Raw genomic sequence first — 23546 nt, forward strand, 5'->3', positions numbered from 1 at the left:
TTAAAGGCTGGGGGTCGTCGAGAGTAAGGTTGGTTTAAGTGCTTCAGCTGTAAGTTAAGTCACTCAAAGATGAGGCGAAGGGATGGGGGCAGGGCGAGAGTTGTCTGACTGCCATACAGAAAAGCCCCCCCCCCCACTATGGAAGCAGAACAGAGTAATGGAGACAAGGGTATGGGGAAGAGCATAACCCAAAATTCCCAGGCACACAAACCACATAGTGGGCAACCCTGGAGCCAAGATGGCGGCCATTTGACACTAATATGAGAGGTGGCACCAAACTTCCTGTGGTCGTCTGAGCGTTGGCTAGTGACTGGTTTGTAAAAATGGGGGGGGGAGCGAGGGGGCACCATCAAACCAGATTGTGGGGTAGCGATGCGGGCATAGGGGGGCGACAGACTGGCATTAGTCTGGGCCTTGCAGAGTTCTAATGGAAACACTGATAAGATCAGATCGGACTGTGAAACGACTTCAAAGACAGAGCTGGAATGGCAGCTGTGGTCCCCAGAAAACCATTTTCCATCCCCTTCTCTGGGGGGATATTAGTGCCTTCCTTACCCAGAGAAACACACAGGCAAACACATGATTGCATAGAAACTTACAAATACTACACACGTAACACACACACACACACACACACACACACACAAACACACACACACACACAACCTGACACAAAAAATCACTCTCACACACGCCACAAATTGCACACATGCATCCTGTGCTTCAGAAAGAGGGTTTTGCAGCTGACTCTTCATTACCATGATGAACTGTACGCCATGTAAGTAGTCTCCCACTCTCCTTCCCTCCCCCCCCTCTCTCTTCCCTTCTAGTTCCATGACCATAGTATGACATGTTGGTAATCACGCAGCAGATCAGCTAATTTCAACTGTTTTCACAGAATCTGAAGCAAATTTAGAGAAGATTATTTCGAGACTATTTCGGGAACTGTTGTTTGTTCTTTCCTGTTTTCAGCATTTTGCCCTTAAAATAACACATTTTAGGAAACAAAACAGTGAAGACATGGTGTCATCAAACAGCTATAAATATGAGATGGTTCAAAGTGATAAACTGTAAAAAAGATGGAGCTGGAACCGTTTCTGGACAGACGCAATCGTGAACAAAACTGACACTTCACATTTGGTGCCACAGTTTCGACGATACAGCCTGGTCGATACTACAACGTTAAAGGGCCCTTATCGTTGTAGTATCGACAAGGTTCAACTGTCATTGGTGCAGTGAGAGTGACGATACCACCAAATTGGCGAGAAAATTGCAAATCGCTCATTAGCGCTTCCACATTATTGTCAACCATTGTCAATTGTCCAAATAAATACAACAGAGTGAAAGAAAAGTGTTCCCAGGTAGGTAGACAACCTGACACATTCAACCACTTAAGTGCTGTTAAGAAAGCCATGGTTGTTGTTGCTAACAGTAACTTAAGCTTGAGACGATCACCTGGATCAACAGTTTTGGGTTTTTCCCCAAGTGTGGAGGGAACAGTACCAGTCCTGTTTGATGTGGCCACAAGTATTTTAGGTTGGGTTAGTGGGTGCAGGGATCCAGCCTCCTTTTCCCTCCATGGACCTCAAACATCATGGCAAACAGCAGTTATGCTCACAATGAGGGATGTTTGAAAGCAGCTGAACACATTTTTTCCAATTCCAGATTATGACAAAAAATACAGAGGTACAAAATTCTCTGTTTCTGCTTCGTAGTCTACACTGAATCTCCTCTGGAAAACATATGTGGAGAGAGCAGAGGCATGGTCGTGGCTAGGATGTAATTCCTAGCCAAAAGGTACTAAGTTCGATCCCAGTAGTCCAGAGCTTATATTTAGGCATCCCTGATTAAGATGCCTAGCCCCTGCTACTATAACATTTCTGAAATCACTTGGAATTTGCTTTGGAAATAGATCTACTAAACGATATTGCGGTTGACCAAACTAAACCAGTCTAAAACTGTGGTTTGAATGTCTGTCCAGCAAATAGTGTTTCCATTATGTCAGTGTAAATGAGACAGAAAATGTTTAATCACATGACGTACAATTTAAAACCCTTGACTCGTGCAGCGGCGATAACAAAACTCGAAACTATTACAGAAATTACTTTGATTACTGCAAAGAATTTCAATGGGTCTTTCCCTCCTAAAAAGATATGTGGCTAATCTTGACCAGTGAGAGATTCTATCAGGTCACACACACGTGCCTCAGTAAAGCCCCACACATAAAGTGCTACCATTGTTGGTGTACACTTTGGTTTCACGCTCACTGCTCCCCCGGCTAACACTTCGCGCTGGACGGCTTAGCGACCACCAGAAAAAACAACAACGGCCGAGACGGACTATGCCCATAGCATTTTTCCGCGCTGTACAAAAAAAAGTGCTGGCTTGCACAAGAAATGGGGGTTAATTAGGTAGAAAATCCACCACACATTCCAGCCCCGGTAGCCCGTTTTTGTCGACGGCCAACACAGAGGGCACCTTCTTCTCGCTAAAGCCACAAAAGACATCAAGGCCCATTGGTGGTGGTATGGCTGGTACTGACCCAACCGCCTAGACCACCACCGCTAGAAAAACAAACCAACCCACCTCACCTCCATCACCTCCCTGGAGGTGAAATATTTGAACAGAGCTAAATGTTCTTCATCAATGATGCCACTGTTGTATTTTTTTGTTTGGCCAGGTGTCGTTTGCCTCAACTCAGGTTTCCAAAGTAACAAAGTCAACATCTGACGCATCTTTTGTTGTGTGAACCTTAAGGTAAACATCTGTTGAGTCTTACATGACTTTAATCATCAAACAAGGACAATAATGAGGCTAAAAAGGAACTGACGACACCCGGACAACTAATCTCTTTAGCACATTTTGGCCACAAAAAAAACAGTTGGTTCCTTCGACGTCTTCTCTATTCATTGACCAGTAGTAGCTAGCCGTCAGAATACAGAAGACATATGGCGAAGCAGGACTTCAGTGAAGTCCTGCTTCGCCATATGTCTTCTGTATTCTGCAGGAAAGATGTAACTCGTAGTTGGAGGCGGAGCGCAAGAGAGTATGCGCACACATTTTTTTCATGTCCCTTTACGGGTTCCGTATTAAATAAAGTATATTATTAAGAATTTTTTGGTATTTATTTGAGATACATTATGGTTTTTATTAATCGAGCAACAGAAAAAAAAAAAAAAAACGTCCAATTGGTCATTAGATTAGTCGACTAATCGATAAAATAATCGCCCGATTAATCGTTTGATAAATAATCGTTTACCCCCAGCCTTAGACTTCACACAGAAGAGCAAGGGGCTGTGTCGTAATCAGTGGTCACCTTAAAAAGCCGCCATTGTCTCACTAGACTGGACACTGGCTACCATCAATAAGCATTAGCATCACAAAAGCCTTCCCAAATGACAATCAAACCTACATGTTTGACGCAAGGGACTGGCACATCGGTGGTTAATGACTTATTGGAATTATTGGTACAGGGTCTGGTAGTAGAGGGAATTAAAGTTAGAGTAATGGGATTCTGTGTTTTGAGGATGGTACAGTTATTTTGTATTAGAAATGGCTTTGCTTTTATTCGCTTTTGACACGCATATCACGGAGCAACCTATTGGGGATTGCATTTGGAATTAAGGGATATTAAATCCTGGAGAACAAGATGCTAGCCAGCTCAGCTTAGCACAGAAATGGTAGGGAGAACATAAGGAAAATGTTTTCAGTCCAGATGAGAGTCAAAAGGTACCTCAACTTTGAGCGAGGTTACTGAAATTCTACCAATTCTAACAAGTACCAAATCCCCCACGACAGAACCTGGAAAAACTGCACTCTGTAGCTGTTTGGTTACCATGGCACCACTGCAAAAAAACCTACCCATCAAAACCAAACCACGGAACATCTGAGCAGGTAGCTTTGAGAAGGACTTGGTTCAGGCTTACTGCCATTCGCCAGCTGGTTCCTGGGGGTTGTGACCCTCCAGGACAACAGAGGCATTATTGGACCTTAAGTACCCAGGGGAGGTGTGCTTATTTGGGCCACAGGCTTTCTCTCTCTGCACCGTTCTGCTTAGTATTCATACAAGCTAATTATATTAACCAGGCCAGGCAGGGAATCCCAAGGTTTTACTGCCTTTGCCTAATGGACACCTCAATAGAGCAGGGAGAAAGGCGCTGTTTAACTAAACCATTCAGTCTTGAGTACAGAGGCTTGGCCTCAGATTCATTATGATCCATCATTTTGCAAAAAAAAACAAGTCGGAAACAAAATACGAAACCATATGACAAGAAATATAAGGAGGTCACAACAGGCAACCAACTTGAAGGAAGAATGAGTACTTAGCTTCAGGTATTTTTTTCCTTTCTAATATTTATTTTGCTGAGAGGAAAATACTGTCATAACATTGGGGTTTATGTGTGTGCGTGGATAGAATGTGTGTCTATGGGTGTCTGTACTCCCCATTAAGTCAATAACAAATATTGACATTAATGTTACCTGCCGAAGCATAGCATGTCCCGCTAAGACCTGTGCGGTCCGAACCACTGGCAGGTATGTGTGTTTTGGAAGCATCAACAGAAAAATTGTGCCACAGCTGGTATGTTGCTAAGCTATGCACTAACTGCCAAACATTCTTCACCGAAAAATCCCCCAAAACAGTGTGACCAAGGCCCAGGGGTGGGGTTTAGTTGAGTCAGCTGGGGAACTGAATTGCTTAGTAAATACTTATTATTATTACTTTACTTATTTTGGCAAAAAGATCCTGGAACATAACTTCACTCCACTAGTGTCAGTCCATAGAAACCAACCGTCATATTATTCTCTACGAGTGCTAGGGTCCAGAACCAACGAGAGAGGGGCAGAACCCAACTGCTCAAGGGCGGGAGGATCTGACGGTGTATGAGTCACGTCACCAGGACCAAAGGACTGGGATGGAAAAACAGAACCTTTAGAAAAAACTACCTATGATCACTATTTTCTAACGGTCAGGGAACAACAGTTTTCCCTCCATGACTCTACAGAACTATAATGGGAGAGCGCTTGACGACAGACAGACTTTCCTGTAGAACCGTGAAAGTGTCGCCCTCCCCTCCGACACACTCTGTCGAGCCAATTTCGCCCTTATGTCTGCTCATGAATACACCCCTTAACCCGCCCACACACACGAGTGCACACAAACAACGACGGGCGCACACAAACACACACACACGCGGCTTGGCCAGACACTTTACAGACCACTACAAAGACAGTGAGGGGGGGCATCTGATGCATCGAAATTTTATTCCATCCACCTATCATCATCCAATTAATAGAAGGAGACAGACGCAGACTAATAGTACCACGCCTGTGCAAATTATAGTGAATAGCGAAACGTTGATTCCAGAATGTATACAAAAAACTGCCAAATTCTATCCTTTATGAAAACTAGCTATTCTTAATGTTTTGACGTCATCGCATGTCAAAAAAAAAGGGCTTCAGCCTTCAGACACGAAAAACTTGAATTGGGCAGGTCTAATATTGGCCTAATTGTGCTTCAACCTTGACAATCCAGTTACACACATACACTTCTAGATCTTTCACAATTCAGCCTTATTAGAACAAAAGCCTGAGATTAAAATATAACGTAGCCAGCCCGGTGAAGGGACGAATGTTAATATTTTCGGCGATGGAATGACGAGTCTCCAGCTGTCAAGAGCAGGAACACAGTCACGTGGAAAAATTTCACAGAATACAAGCAAATTAGCGCTCAAATTGAGATAGGCTATATCACAAAAAATTCACAAATGTAGTAGCCTGTGTAGGTCCCGACTTGTTGGCTATAGCGTACATTTGATGACGTTATTTAAAAAGTGAAATCCCCATTTTTGCAGAGATACGCGAATTTGAAGTTAAAAGATAAAGTTTGCTACACACTTACCAACAGCTTGCTTCAGAAGATGGCTGTCACCTCCGTGGTGCTGTTTTACACTATATCAAAACAGTTTCTCTGTCATATAACTAACTATCCAGAGATCTGCACATGCCTCTACCGTCCTCCCTGGTGCCTGAATGTGTGGAGGGGGATAAGCGAGTTTTAGGGAGGAGTTGAGTTTTGTTTAAGGAGACCACACCTCGCTGAGAGACAAGTGCTGATGGGAATCGGGATCCACACCTAGTGAGTAACTAGTCCTACTCATCCGTATATGAGCAGAACATCCAAAATGTCACGATTTATATTCCTGGAGCGCAAGATGTTTCTGGGAAAGTAATTCGTACGTTCAGCTTAGCAACATGTGGAATCGCTCGACGCTACGGAAAGATGTTCATTATCTCGGAAGTTAATGTCGAATGAAAACAGATTGTTTTGTTGTGTACGAAAATCAGATAACAACAGGCGCCTGATAGCGTCTACGTTCTGGCTCTTTGTCCTCTTATATCCCTTTGAAACCCACACAGCAGGGGACATAAAGGCACAACATCTGGTTTCCGATTAAACAAATTGACCATTCAAAGCTTAGAAGAGCATATTACTGACACAGAAGACATTGTTGTGGTGGCTGGCCTTTAAACCAAATAAATTAAACAAAGTCACTCAAAAGCTGCCATTTTTGTATAAACCCAATGTTCATGCTTTCTTCAATTTATCTCTCTTCAGACACACACACACGCACGCGCCCGCGCGCACGCACGCACACACACACACGCACGCACACACACACACACACACACACACACACACACACACACACACACACACACACACACACACACACACACACACACACACACACACACACACACACACACACACACACACACGTTGCATGGTAGGACACCCAACTGTTGTCGTTTGGGGAATCCAGTAAAAACCATTTACTGCCATACTTTTACGAGAGAATGATGAATGCCTTTGCTGAGGAGAGGATAACGTTGGTTTCTTTGCCCGGGTTTTAGTTCCACCGAAATGCATAATCAGTGCTGAATATTGTGGCCTACTTTAGAAGAAAAAAAGCAAACTGATAGACCTACATTTTAAACGTCATGATCTGTCTTTTGGTCAACACCCACAAAAACACCCACACCCACACGCCACACCCACACACACGCACACGCACACACACAAACACACGTAGGGTGAATCTGAATCAGTCATCATAAGTGATTAATGTTTCCTCTAGTTTTAGCTAGATTAGCTGCATTAATTGGACACCAGATGTTTATGTTGTGTTACAGCTAAGGTTAGCATGAGAGCCGTGGGCAAAGACATCAATGAAAAGTCATTGAACCTTTAAAGGCATTTTAACGTTTTCACAAAAACTATGATGACAAAATCCACTAGTGCCATTAGTGGGCAATGAAAAACGTTGATTTTTCATTTTGTGCTTTGGCTTCTTACGGCCTTTGGCAGATTTGAGCTGTAATGTCGCCCTCTAATGGTGAACGTTTCCAACCAAACGGCGCGCTTCAGGGTTGGGTGGAAGACCAACGGAGGGTGTCAAGGACCGAGAGCCGGGGTCTTTGTTGCGGGACAACAAAAGCTTGCGGCAGATGGTGGGAAGTCCTCGACGACTTTTAGCTCTGATCTGTGACTACTTTATTAACTCATACTTTTCTTTGAGATTTATTTTATGAATTCATCAAGTTGTCAGTCACACTCACAGCTGCCAGGCTTTCAGCAGATCAGCAGGTGGAATTGAGGCAATATATAAGCCTACAATATTCTTATAGGAGAGAATTACATTTTTTAAAACCCACCTTTTATAGAACTGTTTTGTCTCGGACAATGCTATACTTGTGTACTCATTATTTTTAATGCCCTAGGTTTACATAAGAGGATGTCATCTCATGGTTACTTTATGCAATGTAGTGGAATTTATTTGAATCCCTTGAATAACGTGACATCCAATCTGTAATTGATTTATTCAATGTTTATTCATTATTCCCGTTACCAGAGAACATGATAAATCTAGTCTTAACAATCAATATATTTTTTTATTGAGACCGATAATTTAATTTGTCATGTTGTTGCACTGTTGAGGATGCCTAACAATTTAATATCCATAAATTACTTTTACTCGTCTAGTAATGTGACAAAAAATGTGATACAACCACTGCAAGTTGTTAGAGAGAAGGTGCAGAAGTCTACTTTAATGAAAAAATGAAATATTTACAAAGTATTACCAAGGTAAAAGCACCACATAATTAAATTAGGAACAGTCGACACAGAAGGTACAAAGGGGTTAGCATGAAGGCCGGTTTATCGTACAGATTTCACACAGAGGCTTTGGGCTCATCGACTCTTACTGCGAGTAATTTAAAGACAGATGTGTTATTGGAGTGGCCTCAGTTGGGAAACAAAATGGCACTTTAACATAACAGGAAGTATTAAAACAAAACAGAAACAACACAAGATACACAAAAAATAAAGTTAGGTAGCAACGACAAGTCCCAGTTAATTTGTTGTTCATTCAGAACTTGGTGAAGTTTCATGGAGTACTCATACTCCTGAACCAAGAACTGGTCTCAATCCAACAAGAACTTTATTTTAACACACTAAAAGAGTGCATTTCTCTCCACTTCCTCTTGCGAAACAAAACATAAAAAGGTGACGCAAATAGCAACAGTAATTACATTTGGATATGGCACACGAACAGGCCCAAACCGTTCAGTTCATCTTCCATTAGCAGACATTATGTAAACAGGGTACACAAGTAGTGTAGGACATATGTAAGACCTTTCAAGTTGTTCAACCTTTATTATTATAAGAATGGCTAAACAGCAAGAGCAAATCGAACAGCCAAGTAGGAAACAAAATAACGTAAACGGTAAATTGGTAGAAAAATAGTCAACGTCTTTTGGCTGAAAGTTTTGTCGTGGTAAAGGTAAGACCTCCCGGTTCACTGAGGTCTAGATGCACTAGGACTGGGGGGGTGGAAGGGGGGGGTGGGGGCGCGTTCCAAACCTCGTGCACGCTACACTAGCATGCTAATCGTGATTTTTTTATTGAATCGTAGTAGCAAAGCCTGGTTGTGTGTGCTCTCCACACACAACCGTTTCATGCTTCGTTTAATCCAGTGCCAAATAGGATTTGCACCAAGATATCGGTAAAAACAATCTTCACCCAGAGAACTATATCTGTGATATTTGACCCCGTCAGACATGTCATTAAGCCGTTTGTTGGTTTATGTGGAAATGTTTCGGATGGTCGGCAAACTTTACGTGTGCTTATAAAGCTACGATTCTAGTCAAGAAAACAATCATTTTGGCCACCGTATATGTGTGAGGATCATTCAACTGCAGTTTGCTGAAGGTAAACATGATAGTATGGCTTCTAGGATTCACTCCCTACATTAAACAAAAAAAAAACTGTTGTGAACCAACAAGAACAAAAAATATTGCCTATTCTATTCATCTGAATTCTCGATTTTGACCATTTCTGTTCTCAGAATCCATGACCTCGTATGAACTGTAATGGAGGGAGGTTGTATTGTGAGATTTCCACAGTGTCCTACAACTACAGATAAAATATCGGATCAAACCTAAGGGGTTAAGGAGCACAGGAGGACTGCCGTATAGAACGGACACAACGTCCATGATGACAGCGAAAGAACAAGGTAAAGACAGCAGGGAATACAAGCTAACAATTCATTATCAGGAGAACAAACAGGATCAACGAATGAACAATAAATAAGTCCACAGTGTACGTCTGCTGCATTCGAGGTCAAAAGGTTAAAGGTTATATCAAAAAAGGGAGGCATCCATTCAGAGGGAAATTTGTGGTGTGAGTTGTGGGGCTGAGTGTGTGTACTGCATGTCTAAATGTGTGTTACCACATTTATGTAGTGTGTATTTATTATGATTGTACAAATGCATGTTTGTGTGTCAGGGTTCAGGTTGTTAACAAGGGTCATTTTCATTCACTCATTGGCATGAGTTGATGACTTTCTTAACTGTACAAAACGCAATAGTGAAAATTGGGCTGAAATGATCATTATTATGTCTGCTTATTTTTTGAGGAGTCGTGTAGGCTGTTTCACGACCAGATTCCTCGGTAAAAAAGACAACTATCACATACTACAGGAAAATACCGGTTCAAACATCTGCTTTAAACCCAGGACTAAACGATAAATAAATTATTGTCAAGAATAAATGATCTTATTACACGTCCCTTCTTCGCCTTTGTGTTTGTGTGTTTGTGTGTGTGCATGCATATGTGTTTTGTTATGATGGCGATTGGGTGTGTTTTATTGTGTTAAAGGGTTAGGGTGTGTTTATGTGAAGTTCCCTGTTTGTTCTGTATGTGTATATGTATCGGCGCATTAAGATGACTTGGGGCATTAAGACGTGCATGTATATGCGTCTGTTTGAGAGAACAAAGATGGTTGCATGTGTGCGTCAAGATGCCTGTGTATGTGTGTGTGTGTGCACGTTAAGATGCCTGTGTGTGTGTGTTGGGATGCTGTGTGTGTGTGTGTGTGTTGAGATGCTTTGTGTGTGTGTGCGCATTGAGATGCCTGTGTGTGTGTTAAGATGATGTGTGCGTGTGTGTGTGGGTGCGTAATAAGATGCCTGTGTGTGTGTTAAGATTCCTGTGTGTGTGTGTGTTGAGATGCCTGCATCTATGCGCGCGTTAAGACGCCTGTGCGTCCGTCAAGATGCCAATGTGTGTGTGTGTGTTGAGATGCCAGTGTGTGTGTTAAGATGCCAGTGTGTGTGTGTGTGTGTGTGTCAAGATGCCAGTGTGTGTGTGTGTGTGTGTGTCAAGATGCCAATGTGTGTGTGTGTTGAGATGCCAGTGTGTGTGTGTGTTAAGATGCCAGTGTGTGTGTGTGTGTCAAGATGCCAGTGTGTGTGTGTGTGTGTGTGTCAAGATGCCAGTGTGTGTGTGTGTGTGTGTGTGTGTGTCAAGATGCCAGTGTGTGTGTGTTAAGATGCCAGTGTGTGTGTGTGTGTGTGTGTGTGTGTTAAGATGCCAGTGTGTGTGTGTGTGCTAAGATGCCAGTGTGTGTGTGTGTGTGTGTGTGTGTGTGTGTGTGTGTGTGTGTGTGTGTGTGTGTGTGTGTGTGTGTGTGTGTGTGTGTGTTAGGACTGCTCTGCGTGGTGGGGCTCCGGGTACTCCTGCTGCCGGTACATGAAGGTGAGCAGGAAGAGCGCCACGTCGTAGGAGCACCAGTAGGCCGTGTGGGAGGTCACCGCCGTCAGGTAGCGGCTCTCCACCATGCCCTCCCGCAGCTCGAAGTCCACGCGCTGCTCCAGCTCCACTGGGAACACACACACACACACACACACACACACACACACACACACACACACACACACACACACACACACACACACACACACACACACACACACACACACACACACACACCCTTATTTTTCCCACCGTTGCACTCGAGGAGGGATCCCGATCAAAAGGTTTCTGACTTGTTAATGATGGGAGATTTTTTTTCTTGCCTTTTAGGGGGGGCTACAGTTAAGGGGTGTCATAAATACATGGCATATCAAGCCCTCTGTGACTAACTGTGATTAAGGATATAAAAACACAAATGACCTGACACAATGACATAACATATGACGCATGACATCACGCAACGACGTCGCGCACTGACGACAAGTGATGACATCCTCATATGCATAAAGCGCTCAGGTTTAATCACATGGCGCTCCACAGTGACAGGTCTGTGAGGAATAATCACAGTTCTGGCAGTCTCGAGAGCTCTGCACTGTCCTTCTCTGCGGTTCAGGGTCAGGAGAAAAGCAGCGGCCCCCTCCTCCCCAAAGCCCTGAGCATTTAGCTCCTAGCACCTGGCGCTAAGGCTCGCGCTGCCTCATGTGGATGAAAACCATCTCTCCGGGTCGTCATTAGCACACTGGGATTCAAGTCCAGAAATACCCGCCCTATACTTGGGTTTTTCCAAAAATGACGGCGGTGTATCTCCTTTGTGGGTTTCTGCGAGTCATTAAATCAATCTCCCTTGAGAACTTCATAGTGAAAAATAAATACAGATGATTTCTCTCAATGTCTGAGTAAATAATCGGGTGATGTTATAACAGTGTCCGCCGGACTCCAGACTCACCTGAGGTGCTGTCCAATATGGCCGACGGAGACGGACACATGATAGGCTCCGCCTCCTTCTGCTCCTCCTCTTCCTCTTCCGCCTCCAACAGCAGCAACCCTGCTCCGCCCCCCTCCTCCTCCCCTGACCCCTCCACACTCCCCCCCTCTGGGGCTCCGCACTCCAGGTCGGACGGCTCCTCCTCCAGCCCTCCCACATGGCCGCTGGAGCGGGAAAACCGGGAGAAGAGGATCCCACTGATCCCCTTCCCGATACTCGCAGCGCCTGAACCAACAAGAACAATAGTTTAATAGCAAGAATGCATTGTTTATGTTGGCTTCAAATGACTACATGACTATACAGGATCTGCAGCGCCTGACACAATTCTGATATAGTTTAGTATTTTTAGTAGTAGTTGTTTATATTTATAGAAAAATTGAAATATAAGAGAAACAGTACCTGGATTGAGTTTTATTTCATAAATTATTTTGTTTAATAAAACAATAGTTTAATTACATTTTTATTACATTTGCAGCACATCGTACAAAAATATTTATAAATAATAAGTAGATTTATATGAATAATTGACACTCAAATTAATATAACATTATTATTCAATTATATAAACTACTTATAGAGCCTGCCACAATATAATTTTAGGCTACGGTAGGCAATTTGTAGGAAGCAGCCAGAGTAAGCTACATTTTGAAAGTGTCCAACCAAAAAATTCCGAGCCCTACCTTCAGGCCATCCCTCAAAAGCCACTCCCCCTAAACATGAGTCTAGCTCATTGCGTAAGCAGTAGGTCTTCCAAGCCTTGTAGAAGACACCAGTCATGCGTGCGTGCAGGTAGCCGGGTAGGTACACAGACAGCTAAGATTCCAGTACTTTCATTCAAGCCAAATAAAATAATTACACATGAAGGCCTGCGAAGGTAACACTTGTTTTTTGTCACAGCATTTGATTTAATAATTGCCGTCAGGATGTTATGATCAATTCAACAAATAGGAGAAAAAAATGCTTCTAAATTGCAATGAATCCAAGCATCATCTGTGTCTCTCTCTCTCTGTGTGTGTGTGTGTGTGTGTGTGTGTGTGTGTGTGTGTGTGTGTGTGTGTGTGTGTGTGTGTGTGTGTGTGTGTGTGTGTGTGTGTGTGTGTGTGTGTGTGTGTGTGTGTGTGTGTGTGTGTGTGTGTGTGTGTGTCTAGCAGTCAGTCCGATCTCCTCGTCTATCCATCAGTCACAGTAGGTGTCTCGTCTCATCAGGGTTTAAGGGGCAGGGTTCTGGGTCCACAGAGTACCTGCTCCATGTCATAGGAATACCATGTCGTAGTTCTGTACTGACCCGCCATCTTAAACAGTAACCTGGCCGTCTTTCTCTATCGTGTGTGATCTACACTCATCCACGTAGCTGGCATTTCCCATGCTAATGATACATATTTTAAGATATCATAAGGATTCTACGATTTTATTTTTTAAGATATAAGACATAAAAGTATATCATATAAAATGTAAACTATATGTTTCTCGTATTTAATTTGAGACCATACAGTGTCTTTTCAGTGTACGAGTCTCTCCATGGGTTGGGACCTCCACTCACCCATGAAGCTGGCCTTCCCCAGGCTGGTGATGGACTCTCCGTAGTGCCGGCGGCCCTGGGGCGGGGAGGTGCACGGGCTGGGCAGGCTGTCGGAGTCCGAGACGGAGGTGCTCTCCTTCAGAGGGTTGATCAGTGTCGGCCGGATGTGGTCGTAGGGCGTGGGGTTGACTGTGTTATACCTGGGGTTGCGTGGCAAAGCAGATTTTATTCATATATGCAGATAATATGCATGACATGCAGCCAACACATGCAACTTTTCTACTGCAGCCAATAACTCCATTAAAAAAATCAAGAACAGGTTGATAATAGGGAAAGGTACACACAGTGCAGGTTTAACACAACACAACACAACATAACACAAACTTCCAAAACATTCGAGGACTGCCTCAACACTTTATACTTTCAAATAAGGGTAGTCTGCACTGGCATATTTACTCTGTAACATTCATATACTTTAATTGTACATTTCTAATTTAAAGGTTCTCTTTGGTTGTATTTTGCTTCATTGATTTGTCTTTAAATATCGTCACGACTGCATTAATGTGCTTTCTCATTTGACTCCTGCCTGGGTAAAGTATTCTGAACAGCCTTTGTGTTTCAAGGGCGGTATATCAATAATTTTGAACTGTGTGCAAAGTGTCCAAGTGTCCAAGTGATAACATCATACCTAATACCAAAATCCAAGACCTAACAGCTGTTTTTCTCTGTTGTCGAGTCCAAGTAGGGATGGCGAGTGCTTCGTTACTTTAACTCCTCTCCTGAGAACCTAAACTCATAAAATGACTTGTGGACTTCAGTGATTTCCGCTCTTGGTCTGAATTAGGAGGCGCTTTATTGTGATGTTTTGGCTGTGGATCTCTGAGACCTAACCATTGTAAATCCTAAAAGGTCAATATTAAGTATAATAGATCAGCTTTTGTACTTTACTTGAGTAAAAACTATTCTGACCTATAGCTACATTTACCCTAACCAGGTTAGGTATACCGAGCTTGTGAGCAATGTATTATTTATGCTTTTATGCCAACGGTTTCATGTTTTGAAAAGAACCAACCTCTTGAAAAAAATCGATCAATAATAATGAAGTGCAGCACGTGGAACGTGAGACAACAAAGAAAGTGTGTTCCTGATATCCCCACTGCTCGTCAACAGGTCAAAGATCATGGGTCTGACTTGTGGACCATAATTGGGTTTGGCAGCACTGCATAGTACTAGAGCACAACATGACATAGCATAGCACTCACCAGTTGATCTGGACAGGGGCAACGTTACTGTAGTGCTTCAAAACGAGGGGTTCCAGTCTGTATGCCTGGAACATAAACAGCCTCACTGATAAACAACAAGACCACATCAAGAAAGTAATATAATAATAATAAATCCATCCTCCCTCCCTGCCTCCTCTATTTTAATATATTTTACATCAGATTACGGGATTTATGGGATTGTTCCACATTAAGTTTAATTGTGAGGTATTCATCCATGAGCTCACTCACAACAATACCCTCCGCCCACACCCTTGAAAGTGGTCTGTCCCCGTTAGCTGTGCCGAGCTCTCCCTGCCAGCTCGTTGTCTGTACCCTAGCGGTGGAGTTATTCTGCCCTCACCACGGGGTCCGTGGGGTGGAAGATGTTGAAGAGGCGCTGGCAGATGGACTTGGGCAGGATGTGGTCCTGGGTGCCTAAGATCCCGGGCCGGATCCCGCGCAGAGCCAGGAACACCGCCAGCGGGGAGCCCATGCAGAAGAAGTTCTCCACCTGTTCAGCAGGTGGCGGAGGAGCAGACGTCACCAGGCAGCCCCCCCGGCACCGGGGGTCTGGGACCTTGATCCTGCGCTGTTCAACGTCTTCTTGGGAGACATTCTTTTAGTTGAGGATTGTTTAGAAATGTCAAATCTACCCAAGGAGCAGGGCCCTCGCCCGCTTAACAAGCACTGTGTTAAACCTGCACGAATCAACTCACCCTATGGTTACTCAACGCTTCCTATAGCTACTCAACACTTCCTATAGCTACACAACACTTCTTATAGTTACTCAATGCTTCCTATAGCTACACAACACTTCTTATAGTTACTCAATGCTTCCTATAGCTACTCAACACTTCCTATAGCTACACAACACTTCTTATAGTTACTCAATGCTTCCTATAGCTACTCAACACTTCCTATAGTTACTCAATGCTTCCTATAGCTACTCAACACTTCCTATAGCTACACAACACTTCTTATAGTTACTCAATGCTTCCTGTAGCTACACAACACTTCCGATAGCTACACAACACTTCTTATAGTTACTCAATGCTTCCTGTAGCTACACAACACTTCCGATAGCTACACAACACTTCTTATAGTTACTCAATGCTTCCTGTAGCTACACAACACTTCCGATAGCTACTTAACGCTTCCTTTAGCTACTCAAACACTTCCTATAGCTACTGAATGCTTCCTATAGCTTCTCTACTTCCTGTAGCTACTCAATGCTTCCTATAGCTACTCAATGTTTCCTATAGTTAGTTAACACTTCATATAGCTACTCAAACACTTATTATAGCTCAACCACCCTTCCTATAGCCACTTAACCATTTTTGTAGTTTTCATTTTCATTGTATGCGACGATTACTCTAGACCTAACTTGTAAGTCACTTTAGATAAAAGTGACAAAATAAATTTGTCGTTTGAAAATGATTGGAAAGCGGCAAAACCCATCCCACTGCTTGATGGAAGGAATTTCAAAATCAAATTAGTCTGTTGAAAGAAAAAGCCAGAAAATCGTAGATCTTCTAACCTAAAATAAGGTTAGAGTCTAGTATTTTCTACCTTTTATTGCTTATAACCAAAAGCTATCCTGATGTATCATTATTCTACTCTTTCCGTCCATGCAGAATAACAATGGAATTCACTTACCAAGACATCTGGACCGATCTGGGTGGGATAACTGACCACTTAACAGGAAAAGGAGGTGACTGGAAAGACATCATAACAACAACAACAACAACACAAGACATTACCTTGAATTTCAAGGCTGGGACAGCCTCAAACGAAGAGGTTTGTAAACCCTGGAACTGGTCTTCCAGGTCCCTCAACCTGAGAGCGATTCAAAGACAAAACATCCATAACAAATTACAACCACTGATTAAAAAAAACTTTGCTTAATCACAAGTTCTACTCCCAATCAGTAGAATGCGCATCCTTCAACATAGCACTAGCTAAAGCTAGTAGAAGATATAGCTCTAGTCGGTGAACGTAATATTCACATGCACAGAAAAGGTATGTAATAATATCTATAGGACTATTTTTTAAGTCCCCTAAATTGAATCACCCTGACCCGCTTTTCCGAACATTGGTATCAGGACCCCATTACTTGCCTGTTATGTATACAGGGTTGCAAGACTTCTAAGCTGTAGATATTTTATGATAATCTTTTTCAAAAGGTTTGAAAGACCAGGCATGATTCACTAACTGATTTTCCCAAAAAAAAGAAAAAAAGAAATCACAAAATTTGGGGTTGCATTTGGAAGTGTCAGACTTCAAAAAAGGAGTGACTAACATGGTTCCTAAAATATATGTGTATCACTTCTATTCAGAAATGTATAGTGTAACGGCATAATGTATAGCTGTTGTCATTTCATTGCCTAAGTATTTTCTTTACATTAAAGTCAACATATGTTTCTGTGATCATAATGACCACAGTCATAACGATCAGAGTGTGATTCGTCATAACGAGAATGATGACATCCTGACAAAGAAAAACATGTGTTCCGCAGCGACCCGGGTTCGACTCCTGGCCGTGGTCATTTGATGCATGTCCCCCCCCCCCCTCTCTCTCTCTCCCATACCTTCCTCTCCATCTCACTCTGGAGTTAAGCATAAAAGTGCAAAAAAAATTATCAAAAAACATGAACAAGCGTTGGTGAACCAGTTCACCTGCGGCCGTACCGGAGGCGCGTGAGGCGCAGCTGCTCCTGCAGGTGGCGCTCCTCGTGGCTGGGCCAGCGCGCGCGCGTCTCCTCGGGGTCCGGGGCCTCCTGGTGGTGGAAGCGCACGGGGTCCCAGCCCGTCATGATGTCGAAGGTGATGACGCAGCCCAGCGAGTGGGACACGATGGACACCTTGCCGCTCTCCTGGAACTCGGGGTTGCGGGTGCAGAAGAGCGTGTAGAGGCGGTTCAGCTCCAGCGTGAGGCCCCGCGTGATCTGCACGCACACACACACACACACAGAGATGAAGACCCGTGCAAGTACACACACACACACACACACACAGAGATGAAGACCCGTGCAAGTACACACACACACACACACACACACACACACACACACACACACACACACACACACACACACACACACACACACACACACGTAAAGATACGGATATAGACTCAGACAGGCAATAGGGCTGTGCAATTAATCGATTGCGATATCGATGATCTCCAAACTAAAACTATCGCTTATGAGCAATTTAAAAAGAAAAATATATACATATTAGATGTTTTATAGAAATAAAACATAATAAAATGGACAGCTGGATACATATTTATAAGTTCTTTTTTTTTTTAGATTTGAGCATTTTAGATTTGAAAATGTTGTGTATTTCTTTAAGGGAAATTATTTTTACCACGCACGCACGCACGCACGCACGCACGCACGCACGCACGCACGCACGCACTTCTTCTCTGACAGAATTACTCTAAACTACAAACCGCTAACCCTTCAGTTGATACAGTTCAGAAAGCGAGCAGTAGTACTGAGAGCCTCTGACCTCGTCGCGGTACAGTGGGCTGGTGTAGTACATGATGTCCATGGCGCTGCTGTTGAGCATGTCCCGCAGCCCGCGCACCTTGTCTGGGGTGATGGAGTCCACCGTGTCTACAGGAGGGACACCACACAAGACTGAACCGGAGGAACAACACAACACAACACAACACAACACACCACAGCAGTGTGTCTGGGGTGATGGAGTCCCTTTTGTCTACAGGAGGAGGGCAACAACTAAGACTAAGACTAAGACACAACTTAACATCTCTCATCATCTCATCTCATTTTCGTCCGCTTATCCGGGGTCGGGTCGCGGGGGGAGCAGCTCAAGCAAGGGGGCCCCAGACTTCCCTTTCTTAACATGCAACGCGTCAAAAAGCAGTTTGGAAGTTGATGGAGGGGGAGGGAGCTCAAGGGGTGGAGGGGGGACGATGACTGGTGAAGCTTAGAGCAGCGGTGGTTGAAGGGCTGGAGTGGCGTTGAGGAATGGAGTGAGGTGACTTGGCATTAAGGAGAGGAGGAGGGGATGGGTGGAGGGAAGGAGGAGTAAAGCACTGGGTGGGTTGAGGGTGGGTGAAGTCGAGGTTGGGCGAAGGTGGGGAGCATCGTGGTGGAGGAGTGGGGGGTGGGGGTGGGGGGGAGTGGAGGTGGAATAAAGGCCCAATCCCATTTCTACCCCTTCCCCCTCCCCCTTGTCCCTTACCCTTACCCCTTCAAAACAAGGGCGAGGGGTAAGGGGTAGAAATGGGATTGGGCCAAAGAGTGAAGGAGGAGTGAAAGTGAGGGGTGGCAGAGGTGGGGGGGTTACCTCCGTCCAGGGACAGTTTAGACCTCCACTCTACAGGGAGGAACTCCACGTGTTCAGTGGTCCGGTTGGAGAAGTGCTTCTCCTCCATCTTCCTGGCAGCGTCTCGCATCCTGAGGACCAAAAAACACAGAATACACAACCGCTAGAGCCGAGTACACTATACATGGGCACAAGTACAGAATACGAAGTACTAAATATATAGTTGACACGGGTGAGTGGAGGTCACACATGATGGAGAAAGACAGACTGACCGGAAACTGTATCTACATAAGATCTACAAGGAGCTAAAACACGACACGGTATCCCTATGACATAGATCAGGTATTCTGTGGACCTTGGTGTTTGAACCCAGAGTCCTGCCCCTTCAAACACCGACGAGATGAGACACTGACTGATTCAGTGCCTGAAGGATAGATGAGGAGACAGACTGACAGACAGAGACAGACAGACAGAGAATATTGACAACAGAGATACGGATAGAGATACAATAAGCACAAATACAGAACATGGTCCAACAATACACAGAACAGTCAGCAACGTACTGAAAACAGGGAGTAAACAGCGGCTCCCTGGATAAACTCAAGAATATCCAAATCAGATAAAGAAAGAGTTTCAGCCAATCGGATTCAGCCAAGAATATAGTTAGTAACTAGTGAACGTACATGCTGGTGTTTCTGATGATGCGTCCCTGGTCCATCTTCTGTCCGATGCCGTGGACCACAAACACAATGTGGGTGGTCTCCGGGGGCGTGTCCTCCGGGGCCGCCTCCTCCACACAGCCCCGGTGGAGGCGTGTGCCGCTGCTCGAGGCTGAAGACATCAGTTACATTCCATTAAGTTACATTGCAGAAAGATGTAACTGCATTGAGTCATATCATATGACATTAAATTACATTGTTACCAAAAATCCTTTAAGTTACATTTCCCAAAGTTACATTTCTTTAAGTTACATTTCATTAAAATAATGCATGCACGTGTACATGCGATTAGCATTGGCGGCTAACATTTGGACCAGCCCAGTCTCTGGGTGACGGTGCGGGCGATCTTGGAGGTGGTGGCGTCGCTGTACAGGTAGACCTCATCCACGCCGTGCCAGTCCACATGACTCCTGCTCAGCTTCAGACTGTGAACAGCTGGGGGGGGGGGGGGAGGCAGAGAGGGGAACAGTGAGATAGAGAGACAGATTGAGAGACGGATAGAGAGAGGAGCAGGGAGTGGGACCGAGACGGAAAGAGTGAGCGAGTCGGACAAAGAGAGAGAGGGAGATCGAGACGCGGGTCAGAGAAAGAGATAGAGGGCAAATGTAATTTAAACAGAGAAACATTCTCGGTCAGACCTAATTATAAAACAGCTACACCTCAAGTGGGATCATAGTCACATGATCCAAAGCGTGCATGTGTGCATGTGCACAGCTGTGCGTGTGTCTACACGGCAGTCAACAGGTCATGCTGTAGTATTTCATCACAGGTGAGTGCCGGTGTGTCCCATTAGTTGAGCTGTAGCAAAAACTTAAGCCACCTGACTTGCTTAGTGACCGTGTTCTGAAGAGAACGGTTCCTACATTCGTGGCAAAAGAACAAGCACACTCGCAGACAGACCGACACACACACACACACCCTTCACATCTTTGTCTGTTTATCTCTATCCCTAGCCGAAGCAGTTGTTGGTCCCTCTCTCGCTCTCTATCTCGGTGTCGTTGTCTACCTCTTTCCCCCTCCAATATGTCTACCGCTCCCTTTCTCACACATTAATCTTTTCAGTTATTCCCGAAATAGACACAGACACACACACTCTCTCTCGGGCTATATTTGGAATGACGAATGAGAGAATTTAAACTTAATCTCTGTACTGTTAGTATGCAGTAGAAGTCATGTGACTCTCCGCACCTTCTTCAACATCTCCAACATCTCCTCAAAGCCGTTATAAAAGGTGTTGCTTCTGGCCCAGAGGAGGTGACACTTTTAGCACTTCACTTTCAGGTGACAATTAATGTACGTGCCAATAAGGCACATGACTACATCTGAATACATCTGTTCTTGTTTGAACATTGCCAAAGAAATTGAGAATTATTGTTACATGCAGTACATCGTAGATTTAAGTGTACTAACTAGTGGTTGTGAAGTACCTCTAACTCTGACCTCTAACTGCTAGCAACACTTTGATTAACTCCCTAGTCACGACCCAGGTATACTCCCGGATACATTTAATTTCCTCTCTCATTCAACCGGGTCTTCCTTCACCGTCCTCTCCATTAAACTCACACTAAAAGCCCATGGATACACAACAAAAGGATAGGAACGAAATGTTGAAATTATAAGGTCACCCTGTCAACACCAAGCAATAGCTTTCTCCCCCCCCCCCCTCCTCCAGCCACAGGCCCATCTCCACCAACAGCCCTGCATCATCTAGAACTGGCAGGCAAAGCCCCCGTCCATCTGTCCTCTGAGTCTGACCTTTGACCCTCACACCCCCTCACACCCTCCTCCTCACCATCCTTGGTCTCCAGCGCTGCGGCCGCTGCGGCCGTCGCTATGGCGGCCGCCTCCTCCGGCTCGTAGGTGTCCCGCATCTGTTGCCCCCGGAAACGGGCCAGGTGCTCCAGCTCGATGGCGTCGCTCTCGTCTTCCTCCAGTGGCAGCCAGGTGCAGTCGATGAACCACTGGCCGCGCATCACCGGGATACGGTCTTGTTCTGCACACACACACACACACACACACACACACACACACACACACACACACACACACACACACACACACACACACACACACACACACACACACACACACACACACACACACACACGTATTGTAGTGCTGTTTGTAATGCTGACGGCACACTGCTATCGAGCAGCAAGACACTCGATCAAGCAACCCAGCCCAGATGCACAAACCCCTATGTGGTCATTAATGCCGGTTCCTAGGAGTTATGGTCTCATGGTTAGGGTCAAAGGTCAAGGACCCCCTGTGTCCTTAGCAAGAGGCTCGAACGTCCTTCATGTTCCTTCATGACGTATAGTTTTTTCATTCCCCATTGATCTTGAAACAAGAAGCTGCTACATAACTAACTTATAGGCCAATACGTTTCTACAGATAACCTACCTGTAGGATATTGGATACTTAAGTAGACTGCAGAAATGGGGTATGGACCCAGCTACACTTTGGCTGAGAGTCGCATGTAATGGATTGTAGTAGCGTACTGATAAAGAAAATAAACAGCACTTCATCATGTATGAGATGCTGCAGTGAATTGGGTTAGTGCAGTAACTAATGCTGGCAATGCAGTGTAAACAGTATACGCAGCAGTGATGGAAAGCCTAGATAAAGTAACTTGTCTCCTAGCATCACAATTTGAGGAGCAACATTCTTACGGTTCCAATAGACGGGGTAGCATTCCTTCTCCTTGACGTCCACCTCGTACAGCCCCCCTCGGACGCACACCGCTTCCACGTTGACGCCGTTTCCGTCCACAATCCTCTCATCCGAAACGGAACTGCGTTCCGCCACAGCCGGGTCCGCTTGAGCGGCTGCCGCCTCTGTTGACGCGTTCTCCACTTGTATTTCGGTCAAGTCAAGCTCTGCGTCAGAAGGGACGCGTCGCTTAACCTTGTCTGGGTTTAACTCGCAAAAGCGCCTGTAAATCTTCTCGATTTTTAAAGAATCATGCCCGACGAAAGGCTTCCAGGTCCTCTTGTCCTCTTTGTAGAACCAGCGCACCTCCTCGGGTCCCAGCTCCGTCACGACCTCCCCGCGCTGTCTGGAACTGTTGGACCGGTTCCGTTTCTTTGTGCTCACGCTCCCGTCACTTTCCGTGTAGTTTGAGTCCACGTCCAGATATCCCGTGGCGGACTCTGGATGAGAGTGGTAGCCCGAGTACTGCTCCTCCACTAGGCCCATCAGAATGCTATCGTGCTGGTCCGCTCGGATCAGCGGCAGGTGTCTGTCCAAGACGGGCTGCACGGAGTCCATCTCCCCGTGGATTGCCATCGGGTCCTCGTAGCAGGACACAAACACATCATTTGCCATATCCCAGTCATTACTGCTGACCGAGTTGTTCTCAGATCTCTGTTGACGGATGGCCGATGTATCATTTAAATTGCTCATGACTTGACAAAAATAATTAACTCGCCGCAAGCTGAAGGGTCGCGAGGGTCAGCACATACATCAAAACGGAATGGTACTTTAATGATGATGGTGATGATGCGTCTACAGTGGAGGGATAAGCGTCTCACACGAGCAGTCCTCGCTCTCTCTCCGCAGCTGGCACCATCCGAGTGCCGTGTTTTAATGTTGATTTCTGATCAACATTAGATAGTAGAAATGCATTACCCGAAATGTTGTATGTGTTCCATTTTCTGTCGCTGTTCGC

General features: G+C 44.8%; 2 protein-coding genes across 5 annotated transcripts in view; both read right to left on the reverse strand.

The window, feature by feature from the left end:
* LOC132449494 (rho guanine nucleotide exchange factor TIAM2) overlaps positions 1-6056 on the reverse strand; it is a 41577-nt gene extending 35521 nt beyond the window's left edge. For all 3 annotated transcript variants that reach the window (XM_060041157.1, XM_060041156.1, XM_060041155.1), the window contains exon 1: positions 5900-6056. The gene's annotated coding sequence lies outside the window, so the exon portion shown is untranslated. The remainder of the gene's footprint in view (positions 1-5899) is intronic.
* A 2023-nt stretch (positions 6057-8079) lies between these two features.
* Positions 8080-23281, reverse strand: ddhd1b (DDHD domain containing 1b). Of its 2 annotated transcripts, none has more exons than XM_060041059.1 (13): positions 22549-23281; positions 21669-21869; positions 20183-20311; positions 19841-19988; positions 19179-19288; positions 18375-18481; positions 17550-17806; positions 16622-16697; positions 15223-15372; positions 14862-14926; positions 13621-13799; positions 12042-12305; positions 8080-11222 (listed from the first exon to the last, which is right to left on the reverse strand). In XM_060041059.1, the coding sequence occupies exons 1-13, from the start codon at positions 23279-23281 to the stop codon at positions 11044-11046; spliced, it is 2598 nt and encodes an 865-aa protein (XP_059897042.1). In that variant the 3' UTR covers positions 8080-11043. The 2 variants fall into 2 exon arrangements, with proteins under 2 accessions (XP_059897042.1, XP_059897041.1); XM_060041058.1 differs by having other exon boundaries at positions 17538-17806.
* Between the last annotated feature and the right edge of the window lie 265 nt (positions 23282-23546).

The sequence above is a fragment of the Gadus macrocephalus genome, chromosome 21, assembly GCF_031168955.1.
Source record: "Gadus macrocephalus chromosome 21, ASM3116895v1".
NCBI classification, from domain to species: Eukaryota; Metazoa; Chordata; class Actinopteri; order Gadiformes; family Gadidae; genus Gadus; species Gadus macrocephalus.

Bases quoted from the DNA above. Each gene is read 5' to 3' on its own strand.
- ddhd1b (XM_060041058.1), bottom strand. From the start codon at position 23,281: ATGAGCAATTTAAATGATACATCGGCCATCCGTCAACAGAGATCTGAG. The intron at 16,698-17,537 runs GTGAACTGGTTC...AATCGCTCTCAG, and splicing joins CGCCTCCGGTACGGCCGCAG to GTTGAGGGACCTGGAAGACC. The intron at 14,927-15,222 runs GTGAGGGCAGAA...TTTATGTTCCAG, and splicing joins TCCACCCCACGGACCCCGTG to GCATACAGACTGGAACCCCT.